The sequence below is a fragment of the Rhopilema esculentum genome, chromosome 4 (assembly GCF_057945365.1).
Source record: "Rhopilema esculentum isolate cy_ngs chromosome 4, ASM5794536v1, whole genome shotgun sequence".
NCBI lineage: Eukaryota > Metazoa > Cnidaria > Scyphozoa > Rhizostomeae > Rhizostomatidae > Rhopilema > Rhopilema esculentum.
The window spans coordinates 4,307,162-4,325,363 of NC_142818.1; the positions used below are offsets into that span (position 1 = coordinate 4,307,162).

At 36.0% G+C, this 18,202-nt stretch overlaps 1 protein-coding gene across 2 annotated transcripts in view; it reads right to left on the reverse strand.

Annotated features, from left to right (window-relative positions):
* Window positions 1–18,202, reverse strand: part of LOC135691228 (uncharacterized) — a 60,685-nt gene that overhangs the window by 23,498 nt on the left and 18,985 nt on the right. For both annotated transcript variants that reach the window (XM_065209034.2, XM_089116079.1), the window contains 14 exons: window positions 17,195–17,390; window positions 16,635–16,748; window positions 15,196–15,909; window positions 14,341–14,607; window positions 11,590–11,822; window positions 11,142–11,364; window positions 9,360–9,713; window positions 8,895–8,942; window positions 7,553–7,683; window positions 6,571–6,629; window positions 5,455–5,669; window positions 2,727–3,032; window positions 1,546–1,902; window positions 385–702 (listed from right to left, as the gene is read on the reverse strand). In XM_065209034.2, coding sequence (XP_065065106.2) covers window positions 385–702; window positions 1,546–1,902; window positions 2,727–3,032; window positions 5,455–5,669; window positions 6,571–6,629; window positions 7,553–7,683; window positions 8,895–8,942; window positions 9,360–9,713; window positions 11,142–11,364; window positions 11,590–11,822; window positions 14,341–14,607; window positions 15,196–15,909; window positions 16,635–16,748; window positions 17,195–17,390 — 3,535 coding nt within the window. The remainder of the gene's footprint in view (window positions 1–384; window positions 703–1,545; window positions 1,903–2,726; window positions 3,033–5,454; window positions 5,670–6,570; window positions 6,630–7,552; window positions 7,684–8,894; window positions 8,943–9,359; window positions 9,714–11,141; window positions 11,365–11,589; window positions 11,823–14,340; window positions 14,608–15,195; window positions 15,910–16,634; window positions 16,749–17,194; window positions 17,391–18,202) is intronic.

The following is an 18,202-nucleotide window of genomic DNA, read 5'->3' on the forward strand; positions in this document are numbered from 1 at the left end:
ATGTGGATGATATGAAGCTAAAGCTGCAAATAGTTTGAACGAACAATTGAAACTCTAAGAAAATGGACGCTAACAACTGCAGTGAGTCCAAATACATTGGCAGCAAAATATCTCTAATTGTTATGGTTGTGTTCGATCTATTGGTTTCTTTATGCGAGAGAATCGTTTATTACCTGCCTGGTTAAGAAAACTTGGATTATTTATGGGTTATATTTAAAAGTTCCCCCGTTGATGTATTTTATCATAGATCTCCATCAAGCTATTAAAGTTTTTATTGTCATTTCAAACAAAAACTGCGGGTATAGCCCATACGCCAATCATATGCATGATTATATCGCTTTAATTAAGAATTCTATATTTATTGAAGAGCTAGCAAAACCATACCAGCATCTAGCAATCGAATACAAAATGCTTCGGACCAATTGCCAGCACCTCCACTTGACTTAGCTGCGATACGAAATTTGTATCCACGACCTTCATGCAGATCTTCAATTATCAATGAAGAATCTTTTGTCTCTTTTGCGATTAGAGCTGGCGATGCTTCCCCTTCAGTATATTCCATATATTCCAAATTGTAACCGTAACTCGCCTCGTTGTTTGAGTTCCACACCTCAGGATCATTTGGAAGAGGAATCCATGACACATTCACTTTGTTTGGATGTATTTGCTCGATTCTGATATTCGTAGGCGCAGCATCAGGCGCTTTGAAAGAAAAACGTAGCATGGTAGTATTTATGTCTTTGTCAGAAAAATTTCAAAACAGGTTTTCCTGTTTAGATTATCATTGTAAATGCAACATTAACGTAAAATGCTTCATTAGTATTAGGCAGCTTTCATACTATGGTGTCTGAGCCAAGGCATTGCACAGTTTGATTGACATTTCAAATGACGTGATTAGATAATGATATTGGTCTTAGCTGGAGTTCTATGACAGATCTTAGCTGTAGTTCGTTGCATAATAAACGGTTAGAAATCATTCATAGATCTTTTTTATACTGATCTCCGCCCCTCGTTCAAAATATTCTACATGTAAAAAGGATTGGAAAACTTTTTCTTTGCATTCACAAAAGCGAAGACTGGACGACTAGGAGTAGAAGGTAACGAATCTTCCGGACGAATATATAGTTATTACTTGTGTTTTTTTACCAATAATAACAGTGTTTAATAAAGTCGCAATCTATTTCTAAAACCTTTGAATGCCTCTAAATGTGCAAAAGAGGTTAAATATGTAGCAAATTAACTAGTCAAATCTGGCACGTGTTGCTAGTGAGACGAAGACACAACAAATTACTGCTGGCTAGGCTTAGTTTATAAATTTCATAATCAACACGGAATTAGATTTATTCCTGCGGCAATACTGCTCTTTCACAAGCAAGGCTCTTCAAAATTTTCTTTCAGCTTACTATAATTTTCTTCTACCGAGATCATTAAAACTCCAAAAAAAAACAGATTTTTTTTGGTGTTCTCGTTTAGTCACCACGCAATTGGACTTTTAATTGATAAAAAAGGGAATCACTATCTTGAAAGCCTAGGAAAACAAAATACCTCCTTCTATTGTTTCGCAAATGATACCAGCAAATGGTCCAAGCCCCATTGAAGTATTGATTGCTACGTAGATTTCATATTTCATAAAAGCTTCAAGACCAGTCAGGGTTGTTTTATGTTGTTTACCAAGGACATCACCTACAGGTTCTTCAACAAATTTATATTGTGAGAAGCTGGTCAGGTTGCAAGGGACAAAATACTTGTCAACTTGATTGCTCTTGGCTGTTTCTTTGTAATATATCGAGTAAGCTTGAGGCTGGCCATTCCACCTTATAATATCAATTTTGTTCATGGCAAATGTCAGCATTTTGGATTCTTTTTCCAAACATTGCATGTATGATGTCATCCCAGTAGGTGCTGAAATAAATGATAAGCAAAGTAAAGAGGTGGTCCTAAAAATCTTTGTCCATCTTTTAGTCATTCAATATCTTCGAATTTTAGAAAAAGAGAAGTCATCTCCCTTTCATCTCAAGGCGACAAAATAAGCAATCTTTTTGAAAAACTTCAAGGTTGAGATTTGGAATCTTTAAAACATTGCAAATCAAACGATGAAATGGGATTAGTTAAATGTATGTAGAAGGTATAAGAGAATATTATGAAGAGATAGAAAACTAGAATATCAAGACATCGGCATTATGGCTACATGTAATTGTGATAAGCAACTTCTACTTGTATATGCCACATGTACTAAGAATCTATTTCGAACAACTCCTGAGTTCAAATCCCTCAACCAAAAAGACAAACGAACTCTAGTCTAGAAATTGACGGTGGTATACAAGCGTGCAAACAGTATTTCGAAATATAAAACTTTAAAGATTATGTATCTAGCCGAAAAGTAAACAAATTCAAGCATTGTTCGGGAAGAATAATCTTGGAGGCTGCGAGAGAAAGGTTCTTGAAAGCAAAATAAATTCAGACATTTATGTTTTTGCTTGAGGTCTCAAATTCATCCCTAAATTTGCTAAGAGCTTCTTTAATCGCTTCTGAATTCAACTGTTCCACACGGCATAGCTTCTTAAAATTGTTTGCAACACCTTTAAGAATTCATTAGAGTGCACCTGTCATAAATTGCATATCAGCCGCTCTATCGTTCTACCGGGAAATTAGGGTTTTTGAAAAGCATTTTTAGGTTGAGAAAAATCATTGTAAATAAGCTAAGAATCTAAGACAAAGAGACTCACCAATTGCCAAAGTGGTGAAATTTAGCTTAGTACAACCACTTGCATCATCTTGAAGGCTCTTTGGGCATATTGTTCCAGTGACTCTGTGGTATGGGTTGAAATTCATGAAGAACGTTGCACCTTCGTCGATGATAGAAGAATGGTGGATTTTTAAGGATGGTTGAATGATGGGTGCTGCTATTAGGTTCACTTTATAACCAGCCTGTATCACGGAGCTTACTCCGTTAAAGTACTGAAACTTGGCTCTGATGGACGCACCAATTTCCTCCATTGACATCAATTTGATATCGGGATCACCGATAAACACTACAAGGGATTTAGCGTTCTTAGCCGAGGATAATGACTTATTTGACGGTTTTCCATACAGAGGGCTTATATTTTGCGAGTTGCGAGTTGTCAGTTGCGAGTTGTCAGTTGCGAATTGTTAGCTGCGAGTTGTCAGTTGCAAGTTGATTTTTCATCATGTCAGTTCATTCTTTTTAACCCCAAAGTATAACACTTATACCTCATTGTGCGTTAAGAAATTCAGTTAGTAAAAATATGTTATCCATTGATATCCATTGGATATCCATTTAGCTCAAAGGATATCCATTGAGCTTCGACCGTTCCCTGCTCCAAGAGCTTCCCCCAGGCCACTTTCCGGGTCCAGGCGCCTGTTTTTCTCCTAGCAACATTCAAAATGGAGGCTGACTGCGGAAAGGGAAGAAGTTGAAATATTTGTTTAAGAACCTAATTTGCTTTCTATGTACTCTGCTTATAAATAGGAAATGATTAATCAGTTGCGCTAAAGTATTTTCAAAACACTTTGCAGTTGAAGTTTTCAGTGCTTTCAAGGGAAAAGTCTCATTTAAATAAAATTTTTGGCAGGCTTAGATGATGTATGTGAAATTTTGCCATACATTCAAAGAATAGGTATATCAAAGAATTAGAAAAAAGTGTAATGACAAGTGTACAATCTAATACTAAAATAAATATTAAACAATGTTATTTGAAAACTCCCCCCAGTTTTAAATGGCAGGGATGGCATTAAAAGGTCAGTGCGATCTTGTTTCAATATTGTTCCCTCCAAAGGTATCTTTGAATGAAAAGTTTTTACAAAACAAAAGGAAAACAACATCAACAGTAATGCAGAATTTCTATATTGTTCAAAATTGATTACTTGAAAGACCATATTTTCATAGTTTGCAGTACAAGAAGTTTATGTAGGTGATTTAAAACAAATAAAGAGTGTTGCAATTAGTTATCTGGTTTAAAACCGTTGTTGGTGCCATTTGTTTTAAAAAGCCCTTGGCAAAATTATATTTTTGAAGCAAGTCAAGAAAAAAATCCCATAGCAATTTAACCTGTACTGTAACTGTACTTAGCAGGTGCTAGTGAATTGAGTTGACATTTGAGTTGATTTTTGTGCTACAAACTGATTATCATGACTAATCATTACAGTATATGATCCAGGAAAGGCTGAGCATACACATCATTTTTGGACATCTGGTGCATATATGTTTTATTTTTTCCACAGGAAACTACTTCTGAGATTGACGCATTTTGCTTGAAGCGAGTACTCGTATGCAATGAGCTTCTGTTGTCCCAACATTTGAAGCTATTCTCTAATGACACTATTTGGCTTAACATCAATTACTGAAGCAGCTCATCTTAGAGATTACCAGATGTAAAGTTGTAATTTCAACAATGAAAGTAATGAGTTGATATTTCATCAATATATTAAATGGGTTGGGTTGACTGGGGCAAAAAAGGTACACATTTTGTCAGAAGAAGTTCTGATCAGGCCATGGAAAAGTCTCTTGATTCAAGATGAAAACTATGCATTTTAGAACTGAAACATTCTTAATTTCTTGTCTCACTTTAAAAGCATGAATTATAATGGAGTCTGGGCCATAGTAGGAGGCACCCAACTTGTGGAGGTCCCACACTTCAAGAGGGCATTCTTCCATTATGCTAAGCTCAATATTTAAGCTTTCGAGGAACTTTTCATTCTGTCAAATTGTCAAATGTCAATTGGCAACTCGCAACTGGCAACTCGCAAATGGCAACTCGCAACTGGCAACTGGCAACTTGTAAATTATCATATCTCTTCAATACAGATTTTTTACTGTACATAAAGAATACAATAGCAATAAAAAATTAAATGAAAAAACTTCAATTCAAGCACACTACAAAAAACCTTAATATCAAATTAGTAAATTGTGACTGTCTTGCCAGGTTTTCCAAGAAGCGATTATCACAACCAAAAGTGCAAAAACAACTGAGAGAGGGCTCTTTATTCTGCGTTTGTCCATTGCTTTTCTGCAGCAAAAATTCGGTGAGCAATAGAAATGACTATGTCGGAAGGATACGAGATCAGATCCCTTTAGAGACAATGCAGGAATTGGCGAAGATGACGAGAAAGCTCATGCAAAAATTCACAAAAGAGCCTTTCAACTCCAGTTAAGCTAAGTATCTCATTACCACATGTATGTTGCAACTGGTTTATCTGTTTTTATGAAATAAAACAAGAAGAATAACTGTAATAGAAAGGATGTAGCTACCAAACATTTTAAAGAAAAAGAAGAAATAGCTCCGTTCAAGTTTTGTTCTCACAGCAGAATATGAATAATATGTTTTAAATTTGAACACAAGTTTGGAGACGAGATAGCTTATTCGTTGTAAATCAATAGGGCATTTGATAGCAGGAGCAATTATCTACACTATTGTTACCCTGTGTTAAACTTACCGCCAATGGCAACACCAGTTCGTTGAAATGAGCACTTGTTTCCTTGACAGTCCATGTCCGTTCCTTTAAATTTCTCAGAGAGCAGCACTGTTCTTTCTGTAGCAGATACATGCCCAAAAAGAATCATGGCCGTGAATTCAACGTATAGGGGTCTCGGACAAGTATCTGTTCTATTTCCGTAAAAGTTGCACCAGATATTGACGTTATTTCCACGACTAGAAGGGATATGTTTTACGATTCAAACAAAGTATCCTTTGCTTTAATGAATTTGACGGATACTAAAGGGACTAAAGCCATCTATCAGTCAACAATTGGCCAATCAGTGAGTGTGGTACCACTCGCACGCCTATTGATTGGCTAACATTGATTGACAAATGACTTAGGCCATTTTTATTGCATCCATTGCTTTTAAGCCAGTTAAAGACTTAAACCCCAAACTGCTGGGGAAAAAGCAATGCCCTTAAGAATTAAATTTTACTACATAAACAATGATTTTACAGATTATGTATAATGTTCCAATTGACATGTTCTAAGATTACACTTCAGTTACACAGATGATTTAAATGCTCTCGGAAACTATAATTTTTCAATAGTTTTTAAAATTGTCTCATAATCTTTTGCTTTTCATATACCATAATTTGCTTATCAAGACGTAATTTCATTTTCTGAACTATTACATCATGATGCTATCCTTGAGACAGTCTGTCCCCTCAATGATTGGCTATAATGAAAAATTGGTTTTCCCGCTTTAACGATTACGCTGTTAGTTTTGGCTGGCCTAGCTGCGGTAGTGGACGACTTTTGAAACTGCCAGCCAAAAGCTTTCGGGAAAAGATTTAATTACTTGAATTCAATAATGATAACGAAAGCATTTCCTTTCGTTGTTGACATATCTGTCGCACAGACCAACCAGGGCAAAAATTGTTTAGCCACAACTTAACACAACGGGAACACAGTCATTTGATTCAAATGCTCTGAAATAAAAGTTGTCTCTCTGATTGGTTCAAATCGTTTAATTATTGATCAAGCTCAAAGGTGCGTGAATTTCACTGCATTGGACAGAGTGTCTTTAAATGATGAGCAGTTATCACAAAACTAAGGAGGGATTTCACTTACGTTATTCGATCAAACTGTACGGTCATGTAGTATCTGCTATCAAAAAATAATTGACCAATCTGCAAAGAAAGAGACTCATTGTTGTACGAAAAAATCAAAAAACATTTAAATAAAAGATTCAAACCTTATTTAAGATATAAAACGCGCATAAGTATCGAAAGCATCTATCGATTCAGCTTGTTACAGATATTTGGGGATGATCTGTGATAAACAAAAGGTTAAAGGCAACCGGCATGCTTAGCGGCAGTTGTCTTGAGATATTGACTGGTTTTGTATTGTCATGTTGTACGATATTAAGCTGGATTTTAATTATAGCCGCAAAACACGCCGGTTGCGCAAGAGCCTTTCAAATGATTGTGAACCCCCTGTAGGAAAAACAAAGGGTGTAATTTTCTGAAAATATTATGATAATTTTTAATATTTTCTAGCGTATGTATGATAATATATCTTGAATACCTTTCCTCAAAGATTTTGCAAATAACTTAAACATCTTTTTTAAATTTCAATACTGCCTAAGCAGCATGTTTTTTCAGTACAAAGTAAAGAAATTTTCTACCCATTTACCCTTTACATTTACATTCCAGCAGTTTTGCTTGTTTTCAAAATCCAATTTCCACAGGAAAGAAACTATATATAGCTTTTTGGCAACAAGAAGCTGCAAACTGTAGACTTGGGTACACCGCATGCCAAAAAAATGCTACCGCTACCATACAAGGTTCAGCATGGCATTTGGGATGGGGAACTTATTAAGTTTGCCGACCACTTTTAATTTCCATCCTAGCCAAAGTGTCTTGCCAACGAAGGACGGTAAAAAAACATAGACGTTGAAGTGAACAGCCGAACGTGGAAACCTACAGAGAAGGTTAGTTGGCCTAGCACTGGGTCATGACGTTCACAAATGGCTTACATACATTAGTTTAATTGGTTAAACTACGTCTTGTCCACTTATTTAACCAAAAATATCAAAACATTTAGATACTACCTCGGTCTTCACTTTGGCAAAGATCATTTTTGCTTCTGGTCCAGTCTTTTCACTCAAGCTTTTTATGAATTCGTAATCTTCGAGCCAAAACCTTACCAATATCTGAACTTTTAATGCTCCATCAAATGAATCTGCGAACAAAGTTGTCGTTAGGAAGGATTCAAGCAAAATGCTTTAAAATATACAGCCTGTTTTTGTTTAGAAAGAACAACAAAATTGTCTTATATATAGTCCTTAGAGCATGGCTACATGCACCATGGGTCAAATTCGTACTACAGGCGGCATGCTCTTGAATGATATTCTATTATTTGCGAGTTACAAGAAACGATGGTCAAAAGTTTCATACTCCTGTGGCTATTGAAGCCCGTATGTTGATGTCGGTGAAGTTTTTATCCGGTCACGTGAAAATAAAATGGCTGTGAGTGGAAATGTGACAAATTGCGCACACGAATCTAACCACATATCTCACAAATTTGGAGAAAAAGCCATTTAATGATTCTTCTAATTTCTCTTAGTATTACACTTTCAAATGTGAGATGGATACGAAAAATTGGAAGAATTTTGTTATCAACATGTGTTTATAAAAGAGCAGTTCCTGTCTTCAGTTCTCAGTTCATGACGATTGCAGTAAGAAACATAGAATTCTGATACTCTTTTGAGTAAAGATTTCGATACTCTCTTCAGATTTAAGCAAACTGTAATTTAATGATTAATTTAAGACATTATACAAATTTGCAAGGATCTTAATCACTTTCTTATTCATTGTTCCTAGATTCTCCCCTTCTTGAGAGCAATAATAAATTGCGCTTAAAAAGATTAAGCAAAACCCTTCACTGTCCATACTAAACTCGTGTTAACCAATATTTGAGAAGCATGAACAGAAGATCCAGAGTCGTTTAGTCTGGGCCATGTATAGATCTTTTAGCGAGTAAAAGAATTCAGGTGACATAGAGGCGAATTAGAAACAAATTCTAAATATTACCCCAAAGATTCAAATGTATATATTCATAAATGATTCACAAGTCATGTGGAACAAACGTCTATTCAAAGATATAAAGTATTCAAAGATGGATAGTGTTTATAATATGTTTGTCTAATTTGCTTCGCGAAGGCATTGGCATTTTGTTAGCATCATTGTATTGGTATTAACTAGAGTATCGAAAAACTTGTTTTGACTATTCAAACACGTTTTCCTTGAAACACGATCGAGAAGCTGTTTTAAAGCGTCGTGAACACGAAGAAGGCTTACCTTAGTCTACTTGAAAGTCTGAAAGCATTTTCATGCAAAATATATGCAATTATTGAAAGGATTGAAAAACTCTAAAAGTTAATGAATACAAACCACTGGTTGCTCGAGTTGGGTCAAAATTCGTTACTTGCTTTAATGAGCCTAAGGTAAGAACACAAAAGGTTTGGTAAAATTTGCAGGCTATAGGGGCATTGCCATTTACTACTTCACAGAATCAATTATCACCAATATCATTTGACTGAGTAAAATTATGTATTTGCTTATAAATGTTGGTCAGGGAGAAGATTAAGCCCTCTTTTAATATCGAAAAGTAACCCATTTCTACTTTTTACTTTAGATTATTGAAAAATACATTCCCAGAGGCCTCTATCCTTGAAATAACTTGGAGTAAACTAAACAACTGGTTAATAGAGAGGCTTTCTATCAGATTATGATGTAGATATGATACATTTTATACCGTCAATTGTCCTCGTACAGAAAGCCTGACGAAGGAACTATATTCTTAGCTATAAAATTTTATGCTAACTGTACGGTCTAACTTCAAAAATTCACACATACTGAATACAAAGTAGAATCTTGCAGCATTTGTTTCCCATTGCTCGCTTTCCAGCGCTGTGCGATAATTGGAATGTCTTACGTAGACATTTTCAAGTGTACCATAAGACATAGCTTCAGACCATTCGCCATTCTTTCGTATCATAGAGTCGTTGCCATACAAAAACTGAAAGCAATTTGATTGTACTGAAATCTTTCCCCCCAACATAGTCAGATATTTATTCAAATAAATGTCTTTCAAGCAAATGCCAGGTTCTTTCTTGAAGAAATCAAAGTAATCGTGACGTAGTGCAAACTTCGATTCGACATTTGCCAAATACCTTCCACTGGAATGCCGAATACTGAAAGCCTCTTTGCCTAAAACGATCAAAGCAGCATCCTAAGTAATTATTCATAGGAATTAAGAATTAGAGCTCGATCTACAAGATATGGTCATAGAGACGTCCGCTTTGCGAAATTTTTTATATCGAAGAATATGTATATTTAAGACTTACCGCGAAATGTGGTAAATAGTGTTGAAATCTTGTAAAAACGCTGCTTTTCTTTTTTACATTTGCAAAAAAAGTCAAGTTCACAACGAAAAAGGCAGTCGTCAAAAATAAGAAAAATTCTTTCAAATTTTTCAACCGCATATGTTGAATGGCCTTTATGATGATATGGGTAGTGGTTTTGTTGTTGTTGAGCAGCGTTTTCCAGTTTGTTTAAAACTTTAGGCCGGTGTTACAAGATATTGTGCTTCAATCACGACACAAAGTGTTTTAAGTCAGAATTTTATGGCATAGCATAGGTTTTGAAGAGGGTGAATAGAAAAAATGTCGAGCTAAATCATGTCGCCTTTGTTGTGGCTTGATATTTCAGCTGAGCCTCATAATAGAAACAGTGGGTCGCCACGGGGTCGACTGAGGTGGACATGTCCACCTCAGTTTTCCCAGAGGCTCATTTTCTAATTTTATTGAAATCCGTTGAAAACTTTGGGGGGATAATCAGATCGTTTGGGGGGGGGGGATGATCAGGAAAAATGCTGCTTCAGAAAGTTGCTTTTCAAAAAAAATTGAACTAGGTCAAAGTAACTGAAAAAGACATTTCCCACGTTTTCCGAGAGTTTTAAGGGCGTGGTCGAGAAAACTTTGTTGTCCAACCCAGTTTTTTAGGGCTAGCGACGTCACTGGACCTTGGGAAAGTCATTAACAGTATGCAAACACACCATATGCATTATCAGCTCCATTCGCTGCTCATTAAATATGATTTAAATCAGATGAAACTTTTCGTTTAAAACCTCCTCTCTAGATATTCACTACGCATAATCATGTAAAACTTAGGCTAGGCCAAACACATTTGTTACACGAGCATTTGTTACGCAGTTAAGAGATTTGGTGTAATACCTATAGGATGTGAATCTTATTCATCAACCATCGCCAAAGAACCTTTGTCTTTAAACATAGTTCGGTTTTCTTATTCAAGATTATAAAATGTACTTCATTGCCTAAATGAATTTTATAATTGATACGTGTCTATATAAAAGGCATTCTGAAGGGGTACTTAAAAACATATTTTTGCATTAGTACTGGCAAATTTTTAGCTTCTAGATAGTGGCATCGAAAATTTAAAACTAGGAGCTAGGGGCAGTAGTAAAGGGGTCAACAAGAATGGGGCAGAAGCCAAGAAGTCATGGCAAAACTCTAAGTGCGACCTTATCCCATAAAACCCCTTGATTGGAATCTAAAAACAGATTGATTTACGTAAAGAAAACTTTTTTCATTAAAAGAAAAGATTAAGAACACAAACCGTCCTCCTTGATAAGTACAATTTTTCCATCATTCGTAACCACCAAGATGTCAGAAGACATGAGTGAGATATGCTTGACAGGTTCTGTCAAGCCAGTGTCAATGGTTGTTGGATTCAGTTCCCCACTAGCTGGTCTTAACCATTGTACGGCGTTATCTTTAATTCTGATCACAAACCTGTGCCTCCCTGTTGAAAGCTGTTGATTACCTTTTTTTGTGAAGAACTAAAATACAATGAGGTTGCGTAGATATTTCAAAAGAGCAACAAAAAAGTTAAAAGCTTAGTAAGCGAGATGAACTGTATGCAAAAGTTATTAGTGAGAGAAGAAGACAGTATGACTGCACAAGAACATGATCAAGCCATCATCATCAGTCTTATTCAACGTTTAGCTGAACACTAGCTTTCAACTAGTTGACGCTAACATCAAGCATCTAGAATAGTAGCTTACCTTTTGTAAGCCCCCAATTCCTGTGTCTGTTTTGAAAAAATTTGCCATTGTACCATCAGCTAACAAAGCCCAGCAGACTTTGTCGTTGCAAGATATGTCCAAAAACTTGTGATATGAATGTTGATACGCTGTAACAGGATTGTTTCTTAAATTGACAACAAATAGAAAGTTGTCGCTCTTTATCAAAAAGATGAATTTCGGGATATATCCTGAACAAACCTTGAGCCAATTATCTGTAAAGAGAGAAAAAATAAAGGCGGTGAGCCCCCGGAGGGTTACTTTGGAAAAGATTAAGGGGATGTACCTGCGAGAAAAAATTTAATGATCTTGTTCTGGAAAAAATTCTGGAAACATGATACCTGTCCTAAAACTAATCCAGAAAACTGATGGTTGTCTAAACATGATTTTACGATTACATATTTTTAATTTAAATCAAAAGTTAACTTTTCTTGAATTCCGTTTTTGAGCTAAAAAGATTAGCTCTACACTTACGTGACGAAAGTTTTAGGACGATGAATAACAAAATGACGGCTCCGAAACTCTTTTTTTTAATTTTTTGAACAAATCTTGCTGTTGTGGCAGGATTCAAAAACGCAATTCCTAGCAAATTCAATTTGGTTTCTTCCTTTCTTTGATAGAAATATAACAAAATGTCAAGGAGAAATGGAAAATATCAATGTTTTTATCACTGTGCAAAACCCAGATTGTGCAAAACTCTAGAATGACGACATGTTTGAGATAATTGGCAGAGCCGGGTCGTCTTTTCATCTAGCAGTTTTAGAATCAATCTTCATATTTATAAAAACCGCTATTGAAGAGACAGAAGGAGTTCGTTTTCTGAACTCCAGTGGTAATTTTTCTAAAGGCATGCGGCACTGACCAGACAACTACGCCGCATGTGTTTGCGTTATTCTGATTGGCCTATTTCGATCCACATCGGGGATATATTTTCTATCGTGTTCTTTTGGACCCTTATTCCGACATTCTGACGTTTTATGCTCTGAGTAGTGTCAGACGAAAAAGCTTTTAGTATGTTGTGAAAAGTTTCCTTTTTTCAATGCCTTTTTCATATTTTTGAAAACACAAAAACGACCAGAAAGAGAATGATAAGCAAGAAATTATTTGGGTCTAACGTGTCATTTGTTTCCTGAAGTGCCATTTCAAATGGCAAAAAAAGTTTGGTTGCAGCAATTCTACAACACATTATATTCAAAAGACCAATAATTTAAGAAGTCCGACAAAAATTGAAAGAAGGATAAGCCAGGGCGGGCCGACCATTGGTTGGACTTATGGCGTCGGCAAGTTTGCGTTGTGTCCGAAGTAAATCAATGCTGAATATTTTGTCCAAATATTTGTTGAGAGCCCCCAGGCAAGTACAGAAACAAGAAATGATGCTTTGCAAAGACAACGCGCTCTATTTCCTCGACGCCCCACTTGCTACACTTGACGCTCTGGAACCCAGGGTATGGCATCGTGGTCTTTCAAAAACCCCATCAAAGGCAAAGTCTTGATGTAATTGAAAAAAATAAATTTTTCATAAGAAATTCCAAGAAATGCAATCTTAAGCCCCCTTAAAATTTTAAGATATTTCTTTGCAAAGATATTTCAGTCAATTGAAGTGGAAATGATGAGTGTCTAGAATCTTGGAGATCATCTGACAAAACATAAAACAAAACAAAATTTACTTGTCTAAAAAGTTGATTTTTTTAAGGCCAAACAGAAATGGAAGATTTTTAAATAAAAGAAACAACTTGTATTTACATGGAGGCCAATTTCAAAGCCCAAAATCTGACAGAAGCATTTCTTTTAAGTATACACCCGATTAATTTGAACTAAACTTGGTATATTGTTGTGTTTGAATATTAGAATCTTTTAATGTGAATAGTAGATATTTTGGCCTTGAAAGAAGTGCCTTCGGTTTCAATTACTTCTTATAACAAGGAAATATTAGCGATTGCTCTTGTAAACATGTTGTTATACATGTTTTGGAAAACATATTATAAGCGATTGCTCTTGTAGACATGTCGTTATCTTTGTTTTGGAAAACAAATTATTAGCGATTGCTTTTGTAAACATGTCGCTATACATGTTTTGGAAAACAAATTATTGGCGTATGCTTTTGTAAACATGTCGCTATAAATGTTTTGGAAAACATATTATAAGCGATTGCTCTTGTAAACATGTCGTTATACATGTTTTGGAAAACATATTATAGGCGATTGCTCTTGTAAACATGTCGTTATATATGTTTTGGAAAACATATTATAAGCGATTGCTCTTGTAAACATGCTGTTATACATGTTTTGGAAAACATATTATAAGCGATTGCTCTTGTAAACATGTTGTTATACATGTTTTGGAAAACATTTGGAAAACATCTGATATCCAGGGGATTGAAACTAATTCTCTAGAAAACTTGATCTTCGATGCAATCTTCCAGTGATCTAGAATTTGATTTATTTTCTTACGACAATAAAAAATTGCTAGAAAAAAACATTTTGAAATATACTTAAACTTTTTGGGAGGCACAAGTCAAATGATAAAACGTCAGAATTATGATAAAAAAATTCTAAGCTAAGAGAAAAATATTGGCATATTTATTTCCTAGCATAAAATTTTCGATCACTCTACTGACGTTTTAAACTCTGAGAAGTGTCAAACGAAAAGGCACAAAATTCTTTAAAATGTCGGCTTTTTTCAAAGCCACTTGAATTATGTAACGAGCAAAAATTGTTCGATAAAAATGCTTACTTGTAGAAAGAGGTATAGCCCGCCAAGCAGAGCCTGCCTTTTTTTTGGGTGTTATTCCATCTCTAACATAAAGTCTGTTATCTAAACCTATACCAAAAACGCCGTTCCAACCCGCTGACAAGTGCTTCAACTTTCCGTCAAGCTGTTTCCATACTCCATTGTCGTAATGGTACACAATGCTATACACATCGATGGCCCAAAGAGAACCAGAATAATCATTGTAACTTGCCATCGAAAATTTAATGGTGCTAGGGGTGGGATTCATTCCTGGAAAACAATACATTTTTAAAAATGGCAATCGACTTGTTTTACTGTCAGACTTTTAGTTGGAGGTCTCTTTTATAACAGTTTTATAACAGAAAAATATTAAGTTACAGATTAAGTAGATGACCAAGGGAAATATATAAATATTGTTTACGTGTTAGAAATATTAATGCACTGGATAATAATGACAATAGATTCTTTAACATAATCTTATTAACGTCTATGCTATTAAAATTATTGATAGAAGAACAACAAAATTCCAACAAACGGAGCCAGCTTAAAGCTTGCAAACCTGGTAAATTCTTACGAAATTTTTACAAATGGCTGTTTTTCAGAAATCTAGATCGAAGAAAAGGATACATTAAATCTAGATCGTGTTTTGACGATACATTAAACAGACAAGTACAACGCAAAAAAACTTCGATTTTAGTCAAATGAAGAAAAATGTGAAATAGCTGAAAACTGAGGATCATATAACTTATGACAAAATGTTGTAGCAGCCTACCTATGGTACGAAGAATAATCCAGGCAGTGCTTAAGCATAAAGCTAGAAAGATTACAGAGTTTTGCGAATGTAACTATTTAACTTGCCTGTAAACCGCAGGGAGCAGTACAATTTTATTGCTGACGCAGAGCTCACCGGCTGATCCCACACGACCAGCTCGTCAATACAGGTAAAGTTAGAACCACCACCAATCCTGGCTGGGGTTGGGGTAGGCGTTGGAGATACCGTGGTGCAACTACTTTTCTGTGCTTTCATCATCATTCCATTTTGAACAATCAGAACACGCTTTTTTGCATAATCAGCAGACACTACCAAATGCGTCCAAACCCTAGAGAACGAGATGCAATTGCTGACTGGATGCCAAGTGCATATTTCTGTTCCAACCTGTAGCCGAAACTCGTAAGAATATCCTCTTTTGCCACTACAAACCCGGTTAGCGAAAGACAGCTGAAAGGCACCAATGTCGAGTATCGAGATATTACGACCAGAATGAAACTTTTCAGGAGGAGGCTGGACCCAAACCGAGACCGAAAATCCTGCATTACAATTCCTATCTATGATACAGGATTGGATGCCCAATAAAGTTATCCCATCTTCATTCACTGTGCAAATCGCGCTGTTGATCGGGCCAGGTATCGTTATGTATTTTACTTGGTTCTCGCTCGTTATCGAGGACAGGTAGTCATAGGCCAACGCACTCTGATGAAAATCAAGGCCTTTTCCAAAATCCTTTCTCATCCCGACCTTGTTTTCAAAGCTTTTGATACTTTTAGCATCTTTGTACAATGTATTTATCAATGCTGAAAAAGATTATTTCGTTAAATAGTTTCAAATTGCTGCTAAGATGACGAAAAATAGTTTTTAAATGAGACAGTTGCACGACATATAACTTGAAAAATATAACTTAATATTGGCATATAACTTAGAAAAACAAATGCAAGATCAGAAAGCACCAATGCAAAGAAAAGCTAACTTTTGTTCTTTGATGTTCTCTGTTTTTATTTCTTCAAGTTACATCAGAGAAATTTCTAAAATTCTTCTTAATTACTTCAAAAGCCAATGCATTCATTAATATAAGTAGAAAAAACAAGAAACGCGCAGATTTGGGCTGGCCTGCAAGTTAGAAGATGACTTACTCAATAGTTCAAACACCTTTCAAATTTTACCTGTAATTAATAAGCTTTTTCCGCAAATTTTCAAGTTCAAACTATCAAAAGATGATTTCTATGAAAAGTTTTCCAGAATAGTATCAATGTTCTTTCAATTTGAATTTGATCATGAATATCTATTAAGATATCAAATATAGTGAAATAAAACAACAGCCAGAAAGTCAGCCATTTGAGAACACGGTTTTATAATTCATTGCTTTCTGTAAACTGAGACATATTCTAGTTAATCCATTAAGAGACAACGGCACGTAGTACCTAAGATTTATACCTTAACAAGCAAATAAACCATGGTCAGTGCCCCCCCTAACATTGGTCCAACACTGTTGCTTTACACTTCAAAGTTAAATATCACCTACCACTGGAGCAATCCACTTTGTTGATATATCGAGCAAAACGTGAGCAGATACATTTGCCTGTAATTGCATCGCAACAGCCACGACCTTTGCAAGCTTGAAGACATGTTTTGCCAGCTAAAAGCAAAGTGAAATATAACTGGTGGCTGCTGAGAATAATTTACCAATGGACGAAAGGGAGCCAAACATGGGAGAAACTTAAGAATGCATACAGCATTTAAGAAGATATACTGAGAGAAAATACGAGCGACTGACAGGACCAGGACAGGACAGGACAGGACAGGACAGGACACGAGCCCTCGACCAGCGACCCTGCACTTCGTTGCTCATCCAATTGAGCTACCCTGTGACATTTTCAAATCTAAGCCCAAAGCCTGCCAGTCACACACGCCAGTCTCTTCTTTGCCAATCGCACAGGGAACTGGAAATAATTTGACACTTCAAAAGTTACAAAGAATATGCAGTTTACTAAAATCTCCAAAAAACAGACTGTCTTTCTAAGTGCATTCTAGCAGCATTGTTGCTTACAAAACATGAATCAAACAAATAGTTAATAAACTTACAAATGCGGTCAGGACAAATCTGTACGGCTTTTATCTGCTGATACTCAAGCACGTATGAGTAAACTTGCAAGCAGCTGATATAGCCTTTAAAATACTCCCCCTTTCCTACACGTACTCGCAGAGGTTCAGAACTGCCTCCCATCTTTAGTTTGTTTCCTAGTTGACCTGTACCGTTTGAGTTTACAGCCAAAACTTCCTACAAAGACAAGCATATTTAAAAAAGGTGAAGAAAACGATCTGAATCTTTATACAAATTGACAGTTAAGAGGGTCGCTGTTTTTCCTTGAATTGGAGTCAGAATTTGAATAGACTCAACAGAACTGATGGCCGTGAAGACACACGACGGATACAAAAGTGGCTTGAGCCAGAGACCTTGACAACCTAAAAATAGACAACTAAGGAACAGTCTTTAGAATTTCTATATGACTGCTTTTGTAACTGTTACTCGTTTGACCTAACCATTCGATATGGGATGATTTTCACGGCTTGAGCAACACTGTTCATCAATACGGTATAATAAAAGCTTTTTCGTCTGACACTCCTCAGAGCATAAAACGTCAGAATCAAAATAGGCCAATCAGAAAAATGCAAGCACAAGACCGGTATAGTTGACCAATCAGTGCCGCGAGCCTAAAGAAAAATTACCACTGGAGTCCAAGAGAGAAAACGAACTCCTTCTGTCTACATAATGGCGGCTTTTTCGTTTGTATGTAGATCGACTCCAAAACTGCTAGATGGAAGGACGACCGGGCTCTGCCAATTATCCGAAACTTGTCGTCATTATAGAGTTTTGCACAATCTGGGTTGTCTAAAAGATGTTTTCTCTCTTGGTCTCCAGTGGTAATTTTTCTTTAGGCTTGCGGCACTGATTGGTCAACTATACCGGTCTTATGCTTGCGTTTTTCTGATTGGCCTATTTCGATCCACAACTGGATATATATTTTTCATCGTGTTATTTCGGACCCTTATTCTGAAGTTTTATGCTCTGAGGAGTGTCAGACGAAAAAG